The 15,837-nt window shown below is 42.1% G+C and overlaps 1 protein-coding gene across 2 annotated transcripts in view; it reads right to left on the reverse strand.

Annotated features, from left to right (window-relative positions):
- The window catches only part of RIPOR2 (RHO family interacting cell polarization regulator 2), a 270,446-nt gene that overhangs the window by 75,810 nt on the left and 178,799 nt on the right, over nucleotides 1–15,837 (reverse strand). The window contains exons 12-14 of one of the 2 annotated variants that reach the window (XM_069730892.1): nucleotides 10,678–10,807; nucleotides 10,220–10,369; nucleotides 5,355–6,068 (exon numbers count right to left, since the gene is read on the reverse strand). In XM_069730892.1, coding sequence (XP_069586993.1) covers nucleotides 5,355–6,068; nucleotides 10,220–10,369; nucleotides 10,678–10,807 — 994 coding nt within the window. The remainder of the gene's footprint in view (nucleotides 1–5,354; nucleotides 6,069–10,219; nucleotides 10,370–10,677; nucleotides 10,808–15,837) is intronic. The other variant, XM_069730893.1, reaches the window with a different exon arrangement.

A 15,837-nucleotide genomic window follows, 5' to 3' on the forward strand; every position in this document is an offset into this window, starting at 1 on the left:
TAGAGGAGATCTGCATGGAGGAAAGGGCCAACATACCAACAACAGTGTGTGGCAACCTTGTGAAGACTTACAGAAAACGTTTGACCTCTGTCATTGCCAACAAAGGATATATTACAAAGTATTGAGATGAAATTTTGTTTCTGACCAAATACTTATTTTCCACCATAATATGCAAATAAAATGTTAAAAAAACAGACAATGTGATTTTCTGGATTTTTTTTTTCTCAGTTTGTCTCCCATAGTTGAGGTCTACCTATGATGTAAATTACAGACGCCTCTCATCTTTTTAACTGGTGGAACTTGCACTATTGCTGACTGACTAAATACTTTTTTGCCCCACTGTATATATATATATATATATATATATATATATATATATATATATATGTCAGGGAGACACCTATATATATATATATATTTATATTTAATGCAGCGCTAGATAGCTTTAAAGCTGGTAATTCAATTACCGGCTTTTGCTTTCTCCTTCCTAAACCCGACATGATTTGAGACATGGTTTACATACAGTAAACCATCTCATATCACCATTTTTTTGCATATTCCATACTACTAATGTCAGTAGTGTGTATATGCAAAATTTGGGCGTTATAGCTATTATATTTAAGGGTTAAATGGCGGAAAAAATTGGCGTGGGCTCCCGCGCAATTTTCTCCGCCAGAGTAGTAAAGCCAGTGACTGAGGACAGATATTAATAGCCTGGAGAGGGTCCATGGTTATTGGCCCCCCCTGACTAAAAACCTCTGCCCCCAGCCACCCCAGAAAAGGCACATCTGGAAGATGCGCCTATTCTGGCACTTGGCCACTCTCTTCCCATTCCCGTGTAGCGGTGGGATATGGGGTAATGAAGGGTTAATGCCACCTTGCTATTGTAAGGTGACATTAAGCCTAATTAATAATGGAGAGGCGTCAATTATGACACCTATCCATTATTAATCCAATTGAATGAAAGGGTTAAAAAAAACACACATTATTAAAAATTATTTTAATGAAATAAAAACAAAGGTTGTTGTAATATTTTATTTAACGCCCAATCCAATCACTGAAGACCCTCGTTCTGTAAAAGAAAAAACATAATAAACCAACAATATACTTACCTTCCGCAGATCTGTAAAGTCCAACGATGTAAATCCTTCTGAAGGGGTTAAAATATTTTGCAGCCAGGAGCTTTGCTAATGCAATGCTACTCCTGGCTGCAAAACCCCGGAGAATGAAGCTAAATATAGATCAATGAGCTATATTTAGCTTAATTTGCGGTGAGGCGCCCTCTGCTGGCTGTTCATAGATTGTGGGAACTTTCCTAGAAAACCTGGGAGCTTTCAAGGAACGTTCCCACGATCTAGGAACAGCCAGCAGAGGGCGCCTCACCGCAAATGAAGCTAAATATAGCTCATTGATCTATATTTAGCTTCATTCTCTGGGGTTTTGCAGAAATGAGCAGCCTGCATTAGCGGAGCTCGTGTCTGCAAAATATTTTAACCCCTTCAGATGGATTTACATCGTTGGACCTTACGGATCTGCGGAAGGTAAGAATATTGTTGGTTTATTATGTTTTTTCTTTTACAGAACGAGGGTCTTCTGTGATTGGATTGGGCGTTAAATAAAATATTACAACAACCTTTGTTTTTATTTCATTAAAATAATTTTTAATAATGTGTGTTTTTTTTTTAACCCTTTCATTCAATTGGATTAATAATGGATAGGTGTCATAATTGATGCCTCTCCATTATTAATTAGGCTTAATGTCACCTTACAATAGCAAGGTGGCATTAACCCTTCATTACCCCATATCCCACCGCTACACGGGAATGGGAAGAGAGTGGCCAAGTGCCAGAATAGGCGCATCTTCCAGATGTGCCTTTTCTGGGGTGGCTGGGGGCAGGTATTTTTAGCCAGGGGGGGGCCAATAACCATGGACCCTCTCCAGGCTATTAATATTTGCCCCCAGTCACTGGCTTTACTACTCTGGCGGAGAAAATTGCGCGGGAGCCCACGCCAATTTTTTCCGCCATTTAACCCTTAAATATAATAGCTAGAACGCCCAAATTTTGCATATACACACTACTAACATTAATAGTGTGGAATATGCAAAAAAATGGTGATATGAGATGGTTTACTGTATGTAAACCAGGTCTCATATCATGTCGGGTTTAGGAAGGAGAAAGCAAAAGCCGGTAATTGAATTACCAGCTTTAAAGCTATCTAGCGCTGCATTAAATATAAATATATATATATATAGGTGTCTCCCTGACATATATATATGTATATATACCTATTCTATGTGTATATATCTACTCTCATCTAACCTGTCAGTGTGATTTTACTGTACTCTGCGCTGAATTGTCGGCTTTTCTAAGGACACGGGTGCGTAAAAATCGGACAGCACTCGCATGGTGCGAGTGCTGTGCGTTTTTTTCTCTTGCACCCATTGACTTGCATTGGCGAGTCTCGTCCGAGAATCTCAGCAATACACAGCATGCTGCGATTTTTTTCTCAGCCGACACAGATTTTTCTCAGTCCGATTTCGGCTGGGAAAAAAAAAAATCGCTAATGGAATGTCACCTATTGAAAAACATTGGTCCGAGTGCAATCCGATTTTTTATCGGATTGCACTCGTCCGTTTTTCTCACGAGTGGAGATGAGCCCTTAGAAGAAGAAAAAAAATGCAGAAATGGTTAACAGCCATATTGGGAAAGGGTTAATGAATCAGTTGCTTCGCGCTCCAGCACCTAATCAAGACTGTGAACAATGCTAGTATTGATGAATATGGCCCAAGTTTGTTTGTTTTTTCCCATTTCTCACCTCTGTTGCAGAGATATTCGCTTGTAAACATTATATGCTAATTTTCACTAAGTTTTGACTCTGGCGGCAATTATTCATTTTTTTCCTGCAAGATGTTGACTATTCATAATCAGGAGGCATCAAGCAGGGGTAAGAAAAACAAACAAAAAGAAAACCAAACGCCCCAAAAAGAGAAAGTCAGAACCTGTTTTTTCTGTGAGCGACATGTAATGACAGCCCTGTTCTCCTCACTTATGCCCATGTCACCATCAGCTGCAGGTCTGCACAACATACGGCCTGCAGAACAATGATGTGCAGCCCATGCAGCTGGTCCTTCCTATATTCTAATGTATTAGTGCGGGGGGTGGAAGCACAGGAGATTATTTATTCAGGGGTGCAGCATGGGAAATATCTTTATTTATGGTGTAGTTAAATGATACTTAAATTTTTAAGGGCAAGTTGTCGGGAATTGCTGCTGAAGAGCTCTTGGTATGAAGTATGATGTCAAATATAAGGTACCTGGATGTAATTATTTGTGATATTAATTACATTTCATGATTACTGCGGTTACTGTATGGTCTGCAGTCTGAGGATGACTTAACAACAACTCCCAATATCTCCTAACTATTGTTTAAGACGTACTGGGAGTTGTAAGTTCAGGCAATTCAACTGCCCACGGGGCCGACCGGAAATTGCAATTTATCACTGTACTAAGCTTAGTGATTTATTCATGTACTAATGGTGGTTCTGATCCTGTACATATGTAGCAATCCAAAATTTGCAACACGGCCATGTTAAAATGTAAAATTCCTCAGAACTCTGTGTACGTAAGCGTATGGTCACACTTATTTTTGGAGAAAATCTCTCCAAATCCTCCTCAAATACATAAATACATCACCAGAACAAAGTTTTGAATAAGTACTGCTTTCAATTTTTTTCCAGCCCTTGGGATAGCTTCATAATGCCATCACGACTCTTGGACCAAAAAGCGTTGTGCTCCCCTGATCTATGTGATTGCAAATGGGAGAGGGAAGTAGATTGAAGCTGTCACATCAAATATTTTTGAAGTTCTCCCAGCAGTCAGTGTGGGGTAAGACTAGGGCAAAACTGACAGAGCTCCTTCACAAACTCCAATATAATATATCCATAATGGAGATGATACATTAATATAAAAAGTCAGTTTTATTCAGCTCTACAGTCACATTCAGCTCTATTCCAAGTTGTGGCTGGTTAAGCACATAATCTGGAGAAAGATCCTCTTCGAACTTGTAAGAGCTACTGTATTGTGACATCTAAAGGGTTAAACAGCAAGGACTGGTAATGGAAATGGATAAATTATATGTGGGAAGGAGTTGATGAAGATAAAAAAAATAAGCTACTATGCAGCCACAACACTACATACTCACTTCATAAACAGTACAACCAAGCATGCGTTTAAATGGAAAAAGGACTGAAAACGCAAAGAACATGCAATAAACATTTAAATTTTATTTTTGTGAAATATGAAACATGAAGTTAAGTAAATGGATATAAATAGTCACATTAGATAGCATGAGTAAACTACAACCTTCAGATATACTGTCACTTATGACATGCTTCACCACAGCTCATGTAACGTGAGTTTTAATACATTTCAAACAAAGTAGAAAAACAAAAAAAAACAACACAAATGAATACTTTCAAAATGGGAAACACTCTTCCGTGAACCAAACCCCTAAATTGCATATTAAAAAAATAAAAAAAAAAATAAAAAAAATTATATATATATATATATATATATATATATATATATATATATATATATATATATATATATATATATATATATATATATATATATATATATATTAGGAGTCTCCATCTCTTTTTGCATTAAATTAAGACTAGGCAACAATATACATCTGGAAACTATGCATACACAGCATCTACTAAAACTTCTACTGCGAATGGTCAGGCTTTCATTGCCTAACGATCTATGTCACTATTTAACACTTCAGTTTTGAGCATTAAAAGGTATTCTTCACTGTTATTATAATAAATCTTAATGGACCACAAGGATTCCAAGGTTGAAAAACCAAAACTATGCTCACCCACTGGAGTGGCGCGGCGCCACTGTAACCTGTACTGTGTTCACGCCACTAACCGGCTGCAGACTTTACATCCTGCCTGAAAAAATCCTCCGATCAGCGACCAGGGGTTTGCGTGGCAGTCATATCTCCATATGCCCAGCCGTAAGATTTGTGTTACCTTTTATTGGAGTACAATACTTTTTACAGAGAAGCAGCGCCACTTCGGAGATGGAGTGTAGTTTTTCTTTAAGGCTCAATCAGGTTTATTGTAATAGCAGTGGATAAACCCTTTAATTTACTCCTTCACATTTATCAAGGCTATAAACAGAAACCAAGTAAAAGAAAAAAAGGGAAATCTAGTAACCTAGAAACTAGAAACCCAATAAAATTAGAAGAATGTGGTTATTTTTGTACTAGAAATGCTATCAGGTACAAGCCTCAGATTCCACAGATCATCTAAAGACAGAGTGATGCTTTGCATTCACTTACTTTTAGGACATCTTCAAGGTGAGTGATTTCATGGTACAATTCTTGGTACTCTGGATACTGGTCTTTACAAGGCTCGAGTGTCATTAGAAGTCCTTGCAAAGACTCCTCTAAAGTTCCATCCAAGTAGGACCTGGAGGTCTCTGCTTCACTGTATGTAGAGCTATCAGACTGGAGTCTCTCTGGGGCAGAAGGTATTTCTGTAGATGTAAGCCGTTTTACCAGCTGTTTGGTGATATTCCCTTCACAGGTGTCTAGCTCCACTGGCTTCAGCTCAGAGGCTTCCTCAGAGTCCTGCAAGATTGACACTGAGACATTTGAAGTAATATATATGTTGTTACTGTCCATGGTGGGCAGACAGCTTTGGCAAGCGGAGAGGTCAGACTTATCTCCTGCAATGGTTTCCTCAGTGTCACTAGCACGCTCTACAATGGATTGGGAGTCCTGCGACTGACTAGCTGAATCTCCAGAAGAACTGGCACTCATAATGTCTTTCACTGGTTCCTCTGATGACAGATGACTGAGCTGATGTTCTGGTGGGGTGACCGTGATTTCAGGATTTGAGCAACCCAGAGAAGATGAGGGAGTTGATCTTGGTGATCTTGGTGATCTTGGTGGCGTACATTCACCATTAGGCAAGTTGTCAAAACTTAAGGAGAGGGCTCTCTTCTCAATGGTTTCTACACTGCTATCGAAAACATCATCTTGAAGATTGGACTAGAACAGAAAATACAACATATAAATCATATGATAGTAGTACTGTACTACAATTCAGCAAATATCTAAAACATATGGCCACACTCAGTATAGACTAGTCATTACACGCACCACAGCAAATACAACAATGTCCAGAAATTATGTCCAACAGAAAATATTCCTATCAGTACACTGTTCTACTCAGTCATGGTATTCATCATCATGAATTTTATAATTTAATCATAATTTCTGGAATACCATAACAGATTTTTAGGCACAAGACTAATGATATAATATAGTCAGATCTTCAAAGTGTACCTCCAATGGTGGACCTAAAAGAACAGATATTACATGCACCACGTTGTGGAAATCATTTCTAATGCAAGATAAGAAACTTATTTTTCTGTGCGGCTTATGAACTGCATTCACTTTACTCAGCCCTGTCTCTATAGATGGAACCTGCCAGATAACAAATTCCAGATATTACTGCCAGTATGGAAGGGACTGATAAGCAGGCAGCTACACGGAGAAGCTTGTAGACCAGTGACCAGGTCTGGGCAGCAGCTCCGCTGTGTCTCTCACAAGGCAAGCAATGAGAACTTCCAGATTGGGAAGGAGCCGCCTGCAGGTCAAATAGTTGAGATTTAAGGGTACAAGATTCAAAAAGGGATTGTACATAAGGATCCAAGAACATAATTTCTTTCATTTTTCACTGGAGGTACACTTTAGGAACAAGACCATATACCGTACATTGCAGCTGACAGTTTGAGAAGGCAGAAAAAAATGAAAGCACACTCAGATAATGAACTGCAATCAGGCAATGAAAGGTTTCCTTGATAACAAATGGTGAAATCTCTGGGCCACACATCAGTTTTTCTTTATCATTTTCTATAGATGTTGCACTAGCAGCCATACAGGATTGTCCAGTATTCTACATCTTATGGGCCCATGGGGGGCACTAAATGTAGGGAAAACCCTCATCATATACTTACGGTACCTCATAAAATGGATTGTGATCCTAAACAACTGCTCCCTAACCCACCGGTAGACCAGGACTGCCCGGAAAATCTTGCCTTCAAAAGTCACATATAAAAATCACATCCACAATTTTAACGTGGTTGTTTCATGTGTTTCTTCAAAGAATCAGTAAGCTGATATTTCTCTGTGACATAGTAATGGCTCAGTGCCTTGAAAAAGTTTTCATACCCCTTGAACTTTTACACTTTTTTTTTTCACATTACAATTGCAAACTTAAGTATATTTTGTTAGCCTTCTATGTGATCTACCAACACCAAGTAGCAAGTATTTGTGCAGTGTAAAGGAAATGATACATGGTTTGCTAATTTTAAAAATATAAATCTGAAAATTGTGACATGCATTTGTATTCAATTAGCCTAAGTCAATACCCTGTAGGACCATAATTTGCTGCAATTATTGCTGCAAGTCTTTTGGGGTATGTCGCTAGTAGCCTTGGAAGAACAAATGGGAAAAATTTCAGCCTCTAGATGTGCAAAGTAGCTCTTCCTCAGTGAGATTGGATGGGGAGCATCTGAACAGCAATTTTTAAGTCTTCTTTTAAATCTTCTTAATGAGATTTAGGTCTAGACTGAGACTGGGCCATTCACACACATGAAGATGCTTTGATCTAAACTATTTCATTATATCTCTGGCAGTATGTTTAAGGTTGTTGTCCTGCTGGAAGGTAAACCCAAGTCCCAGTGTCAAGTTTTTTTTTTAAATCTTCTAATAGGTTTTCCTTCAGGATTGCACTGTATGTAAACTTCATCCATCTTTCCATCATCTCTGGCAAGTTTCCCTGGCACTGCTGAAGAAAAGCCTCCCCACAGGATGATGCTGCCACCACCATGTTTGATGGTGGGAATGGTGTTTTCAGGGTGATATGCAGTGTTAGCTTTCCACCACACATAGCGTTTTGCATTTAGCCCTAAACATTCTACTTTTTCCCCATCTGAGCAGAGCACTTTCTTCCACATGCTAGCTGTGTCCCCTTTATGACATTTTGCAAACTGTAAAGATGACTTATGGCTTTCTTCCACTTTTCCATAATGGACAAATTTGTGGAGTACAATTTTAATAGTTGTTATGGGGACAGATTCTCCCACCTGACCTGTGGATCTCTACAGTACCTCCAGAGTGACCACGGGTCTCCAGGTTGCTTCTTTTATTTGTGTCCTTGCTTGAGATATTGGTTTAGGTGGACAGCAATGTCTTGGTAAGTTTCAGTTGTCCCATACTCCTTCCATTTTAGTATCTCGTGAAAGAAAACAGCAACCCGCACTACCGGTCAGATACACTGTGGCATTTGCTGGTTAATTAACCATCGCTGGTCCGCAGATCTCGGGTGCCATTAGCCAGAAAAGCATGCTGTCTTGGATATAAGTGAAAAGAAATGCGGCAGCACTCACAGCTCGGGGGTGTTTAGACAAGGACATGTGAAAGCTGAACGACGGCTGTTTCGCACCTGACGGGCGCTTCAACGGGTTCCTAAATGGAACCCGTTGAAGCGCCCGTCAGGTGCGAAACGGCCGTCGTTCAGCTTTCACATGTCCTTGTCTAAACACCCCCGAGCCGTGAAAATGTTGTTGCAATAAAATAGCCTGTAAAGAAGATTGGTGAGTGCTGCCGCATTTCTTTTCACTTATATCCTTCCATTTTAGGATGACTGACTGATTGAACAGTGCTCTGTGAGATGTTCATAGCTTGGGATATATATATATATATATATATATATATATATATATATATATATATATATATATATATATATATATATATATATATATATATATATATATATATATATATATTTTTTTAAGAACCTAATCCCACTTTATTTACTCTTCGTCACAACTTTATCCCTGACCTGTCTGGTGTTTTCCTTGGTTTTCATGATGCTGTTTGATCCCTAATGTTCTCAAACCTCTGAAGCCTTCACTGAACAGCTATAGTTATACTGAAAATTACATTACATACAGGTGGACTCAATTTACTATGTATGTGACTTCTGGAGGAAATTAGTCACTCAGGATTTTATTTAGCGTTATCAGACTACAGGGGACTGAATAAAAATGCACGTCACTATTTTCAGATTTATATTTTTTAAATATTTTAAAAAACATGTATCGCTTCCACTTCACAAATACTTGCTACTTGGTGTTGGTTTACCACATAAAATACATTTACGTTTGTGGATGAAACATAAAAAAATGTGGAAAACTTTACAGGGTGTGAATACTTTTTAAAGGCACTGTATATGTGTACAGTGCACAACTTATCTATTGATTTGTCTTGTGTGGTATTGGCAACAAGTACCGTATTTTCCGGCGTATAAGATGACTTTTTAACCCCTAAAAATCGTCCCAAAAGTCGGGGGTCGTCTTATACGCCGGGTACGGCTGCAGGGCGCGATCCTGGATGGTTCCCAGGGTCTGAAGGAGAGGAGACTCTCCTTCAGGCCCTGTGATCCATATTCATGTAAAAAATAAAGAATAAAAATAAAAAATATGGATATACTCACCCCTTCGACGGACCTTGGCTCTCAGCAGTGCAAGAGTCTGCCTCCGTTCCTAAGAATGCAGTGAGTGAAGGACCTTCGATGATGTCGAGGTCACGTGAGCGGTCAGGTGACCAGTCACCTGACCGCGACGTCATCGCAGGTCCTACATTCAATGTATTCATAGGAACGGAGGCAGACGCTTGCACCGCTGAGAGCCAGGGTCCGTCGGAGGGGTGAGTATATCCATATTTTTTATTTTTATTCTTTATTTTTTACATAAATATGGATCACAGGGCCTGAAGGAGAGTCTCCTCTCCTCCTGACCCTGGGAACCATACGCACCGCACACGCCGTATAAGATGATTGGGCGTATAAGATGACCCCCGTCTTATACGGAGGGTATATCCCAAATTCCATATTTTATATGGAAAAGTTGGGGGTCGTCTTATACACCAGAAAATACGGTAGGTAAGTTTTTCTACATTTTTCTTATGTGTAGCATTTAACCAATATAGTCTACTTTTCATTCAACAATGTGTTGTTTAACACCCAAAAAGATGAAGACATCATGAGGAAATGAGGAGAATACAGCATGCATGAAAATGTAATCAAGATGTCAGAGAAAAGAACACAGATTAACTGGTGTTTAACTCACATATCTCTCTCTGCCTGATCTAGGCCTCAGCCTGAGAGATGGCAGGTCACTAAAAGAGCGACTGCGCCGGAGTTTGTCAAAGAAAGTCTCCTGGAGCGCATCCATAATGGACAGCCGTAGCCGCCTGTCTTGCGGAGGGTTGAACCATTTCTTGAGCAGGTTAAAAGTAAACGGGATGTTAGTAATCACAGTGCAAACAGGTTACCAATGTGCTGAAAGGTTTGCGATATTTTAGTAAAGCATGAAATTTTAGGGATGCAAGTAGGATGAACTATGCACCATACTAGGTCTGATTATTCACAAAAGGCAAAATACAAGCCGATTATAGGCAGAGTATTATCCGAGATGCTGAGAAATGGATTCTGAAAAGCTTCTAAAAAAGGACAAATTTCACAAACAATAATTAGAAGCATTAGACAGTGACACAATATAACCTGTAGTAAGAGGAATGTACTTACAAAGAAGGAATGGTCTTTAAATGTGGGCGTCTCTGGGGTGCCCTGGCTGTATATGGAGACTCTTCTCTGGAGAGCAGCAGCTTTGTTTAGATTGCCTGTTGATGGGGTCAGATCCTCTGTATCGAATGGACTGCAACATAAAAATGGAATTATTACATTACAGCAGTCTCATGGCAATAATACTAGTGAAGTTAGGTTTTAACAATTTAACTACATTCAGCAAGTTTACATTCATTGACATTCTCCAGGCTTAGGCTATGTTCACATGCAGCATTTTTTTCTACAGCCAAAACCTGCTCTCTAGGCAGTAAAAACGCAAGTTTTGCAGCATTTTTGCTCCATTTGGACTGGACTATGTGTTTTGTTTATGGTACATGTTTAATTAAGGTTTATTCACTATAAATACAGCAAAAATGTTTGCTGCAACATTTTTTCAATTTCTCATTACTTTTAGGAGTGAAAAAACACCGCAAAAACTCTGAATAATAATAATTTTATTTCTATTGCGCCAACATATTCCGCAGCATTTTACATTTTAGAGGGGACTTTTACAGACAATAAAAGACATTACAGAAAAATAACCACATAAAATCAACAGATACCAGGAGGAGTGAGGGCCCTGCTCGCAACTTACAATCTATGAGGAAATAAGGGAGGCACGAGACGTGGATGGTAACAATTGCTTGTATTGTACGCTCCAGCCATCAATATAATACACTAGCTGAAGAGCCCGGCTTTGCCTGGGCATAGTAAATATCTGTGGTTAGTTAGAGCACCTCACTTCTCTCATTTTCCCATCACACCTCTCATTATCCCCCTCATTGCTCTCATTCCCCCCTCACTGCTCTCATCTCCCCCAACACTTGTCATTTCGACCTCACATCTGTCATTTTCTGATCACTCCACTATTTTCCCTCACTCCTTTCATTTTCCCCTCAGTATATACATGTTTGTCATCTCCCTTATATATAGTACTAGCTATTGAACCCGTTCTACGCCCGGGTGGCGAGCATTTATATTGGTATATGGTCTCCATCCTGTCATGTGCTGCTCCATACTGCGTCCCCATTCTGTCATGTGCTGCTCCATCCTGTGTCCCCATCCTGTCATGTGCTGCTCCATCCTGTGTCCCCATCCTGTCATGTGCTGCTCCATCCTGTGTCCCCATCCTGTCATGTGCTGCTCCATCCTGCATCCCCATCCTGTCATGTGCTGCTCCCATCCTGCGCCCCCGTTCTGTCATGTGCTGCTCCCATCCTGCGCCTCCATTCTGTCATTTGCTGTTCCCATCCTGCGCCTCCATTCTGTCATTTGCTGCTCCCATCCTGCGCCTCCATTCTGTCATTTGCTGCTCCCATCCTGCGCCCCCGTTCTGTCATGTGCTGCTCCCATCCTGCGCCCCCGTTGTCATGTGCTGCTCCCATCCTGCGCCCCCGTTGTCATGTGCTGCTCCCATCCTGCGCCCCCGTTCTGTCATGTGCTGCTCCCATCCTGCGCCCCCGTTCTGTCATGTGCTGCTCCCATCCTGCGCCCCCGTTCTGTCATGTGCTGCTCCCATCCTGCGCCTCCATTCTGTCATTTGCTGCTCCCATCCTGTCATGTGCTGCTCCCATCCTGCGCCTCCATTCTGTCATTTGCTGCTCCCATCCTGTCATGTGCTGCTCCCATCCTGCGCCCCCGTTCTGTCATGTGCTGCTCCCATCCTGCGCCCCCGTTCTGTCATTTGCTGCTCCCATCCTGTCATGTGCTGCTCCCATCCTGCGCCCCGTTCTGTCATGTGCTGCTGCCATCCTGCACCCCCGTTCTGTCATGTGCTGCTCCCATCCTGCGCCCCCATTCTGTCATGTGCTGCTCCCATCCTGCGGCATCGTTCTTTAATTTGCTGCTCCCATCCATATGCCCCATACGCTGCTCCATAAGATGCTCCATAGTATATGCCCCGTGTCAGGTGGCGTAAGTAACAAATAGCTGTGGCATGAAGTGCCACAGCCTCATGCCACAGCAATTTGTTACTGCAGTGTGTCTTAAAGAAAATGGCGCCGGAAAGCGCGGACTGCGCAGGCGGCGATTCCGCCAGAAGGAGGACCAAGAAAATGGCGCCGGCAGTGTGTCTTCAAGAAAATGGCGCCGGAAAGTGCTGACTGCGCAGGCGCCGATTCCGGCAGCAGGACCAAGAAAATGGCGGAATCAGGTGGCGTAAATAACAAATTGCTGTGGCATGAAGTGTCACAGCTTCATGCCACAGCAATTTGTTACTTACGCCATTCCTTTCCACCCATTTTCTTCGTCCTCCTGCTGCCGGAATCGGCGCCTGCGCAGTCCGCGCTTTCCGGCGCCATTTTCTTGAAGACACACTCCGGCTCCTCTGCCTGTGACTGGTAAGTCAGAGGGCGGCGCCGGCACACATTAAGCGCGTCATCGCGCCCTCTGAACTGTCACAGCAGAGGACCCGGGAGATGGAGCCGCACGCAGCGCTGGAACGGGGAAAGGTGAATATACTTACCCTCCTGGCAGTCCCTGACTCTCCGGTGGAGATCGCGGTATGCATTCAGTGCTTACGCATACCGCGATCTCCTGGGAGCGTCACTCTGTGGGGGCTAGACTGCGCCGGCGCTTGCGCAGTCTATAAAGGCTTCGGACAGAGTGACGCTCCCAGCGTTATATTATAGATACACCTGTATGTTATCTCCCCTGTATATAGTATATACCTGCTGTATGTCATCTCGTCTGTATATAGTATATACCTGTATGTCATCTCCTCCTATATATAGTATATACCTGTATGTCATCTCCCCTGTATATAGTATACACCTGTATGTCATCTCCTTCTGAATATTGTACATACCTATGTGTCATCGCCTCCTGTATATAGTATATACCTGTATGTCATCTCCTCCTATATATAGTATATACCTGCATGTCATCTCCCCCGTATAGTATATACCTGCTGTATGACATCTCCTCCTGTATATACCCATGTGTCATCTCCTCTTTTATATAGTATATACCTGTATGTCATCTCCTCCTGTATATAGTATATACCTGTATGTCATCTCCCCTGTATATAGTATATACCTGTATGTCATCTCCTCCTGTATATAGTATATACAGTATCTGTGTGTCATGTGCTCCTCTATATAGTATATACCTGTAAGTCATCTCCTGTATATATTATATACCTGTGTGTCATATGCTCCTCTATAAAGTATGTACCTGTATGTCATCTCTTCCTGTATTAGACCGCATTCACATGCTATTTGGTCAGTATTTTTACCTCAGTATTTGTAAGCTAAATTGGCAGCCTGATAAATCCCCAGCCAACAGGAAGCCCTCACCCCTGGCAGTATATATTAGCTCACATATACACATAATAGACAGGTCATGTGACTGACAGCTGCCGTATTTCCTATATGGTACATTTGTTGCTCTTGTAGTTTGTCTGCTTATTAATCAGATTTTTACTTCTCATCTCTCATATCCTCCCTGTCTCAACCCTAAACAGTTATTCAACACCTTCAACTCTCTCCTCCGTCCCCCAGCACCTCCTCCCTCCCCACTCATCTCAGCTGAAGACTTTGCCTCATTTTTCAAGCAGAAGATTGAGAACATCAGAGCAGAGACTGTTTTAGTCGACAACCCCCAGAGCCCTTCCTCCCAACTACCCAGCCCTTCATCTCCAAAACCAACTTCTCCACTATTACAGAGGATCGACTCTCCACTATACTCTCAAGATCGCATCTCACCACCTGTGCACTTGACCCGATCCCTTCCCACTTCATCCCAACTCTAACCCATCTCTTCAACCCATCACTAAAAACTGGTGTTTTCCCCTCAAGCTTTAAACATGCCTCAAATCACACCTATCCCCAAAAAGCCCTCTCTTGACCCATACTCTGTATCTAGCTATCGCCCTATATCACTTCTCCCCTGTAACGGGGTCTACCAAGCTGGAGTACCTCTTTCAGTAACACCCCGTGTTTCAGGAGGTCCACTCTGCTTTGGCTGGAGTCTCAATGAAGGACGCTGGAATTGCTTGGTTACATGGGCGCATATAAAAGATCACTGCTTCTCCACGTATCTCCAGTCTGACAACACTTTACTCACAGGACACAGAATATATCGCACAGATACAGAGGGCAGGCCAATAGAAAAGCGGCAGGCCAGACATACATTACAATAGCCGCAGGTGGCCGGAGCCTGGCGATATTTAGTGTGGGAATTACAAAGGTGGGGGGCGCACAAAAGGGGAATATCGTGTCTCCTCTGCCCAGGGGCGCAGCCTGTGGGCTGATGCATTAGGGACATGCATCTCACATGGAACCTATTATACATACATATAACTGCGCAACATATTCTGGGTGCTGAGTGGTTCCGTAACACGTAACATCCCCTATGCCTCAAAACTACTGGAACAACACGTCCATCTTGAACTGTCCTCCCATCTATCTTCCTGCTCCCTTTTCGACCCCTTACAATCAGGTTTCCGGTCACACCACTCCACTGAAACTGCCCTAACTAAGGTCACCAATTAACCGCCAAGAGCAAGCGACACCACTCTATCCTCCTCCTCCTGGACCTGTCCTCTGCCTTTGACACAGTGGACCACTCCCTATTACTACATACCCTCTCATCCCTTGGCATCACAGACTTGGCCCTATCCTGGATCTCGTCATACCTAACTGACCAAACATTCAGCGTCTCCCATTCACACACCACCTTTTCACCTCGCCCCCTATCTGTCGGAGTCCCGCAAGGTTCAGCTCTAGGGCCCCTGCTCTTCTACATAAACTTTTGGCCTGGGACAGCTCATAGAATCTCATGGTTTTCAGTACCATCTCTATGCGGATGACACACAAATCTACATCTCTGGACCAGATATCACCACCCTACTAACCAGAATCCCTCAATGTCTATCTGCTATTTCATCCTTCTTCTCCGCTAGATTTCTAAAACTTAACATGGAAAAAACAGAATTCATTGTCTTTCCCCCATCTCACGCGACCCCCCCAACAAACCTATCCATTGCAGTAAACGGCTGCCCAATCTCCCCAGTCCCACAAGCTCGCTGTCTCGGGGTAATCCTTGACACTGATCTCTCCTTCAAACTGCATATCCAAGCCGTTTCCACTTCCTGCTGCCTTCAACTGAAACTCAACTCAT

Source organism: Ranitomeya imitator, chromosome 6, assembly GCF_032444005.1.
Source record: "Ranitomeya imitator isolate aRanImi1 chromosome 6, aRanImi1.pri, whole genome shotgun sequence".
Classification (NCBI taxonomy): Eukaryota; Metazoa; Chordata; class Amphibia; order Anura; family Dendrobatidae; genus Ranitomeya; species Ranitomeya imitator.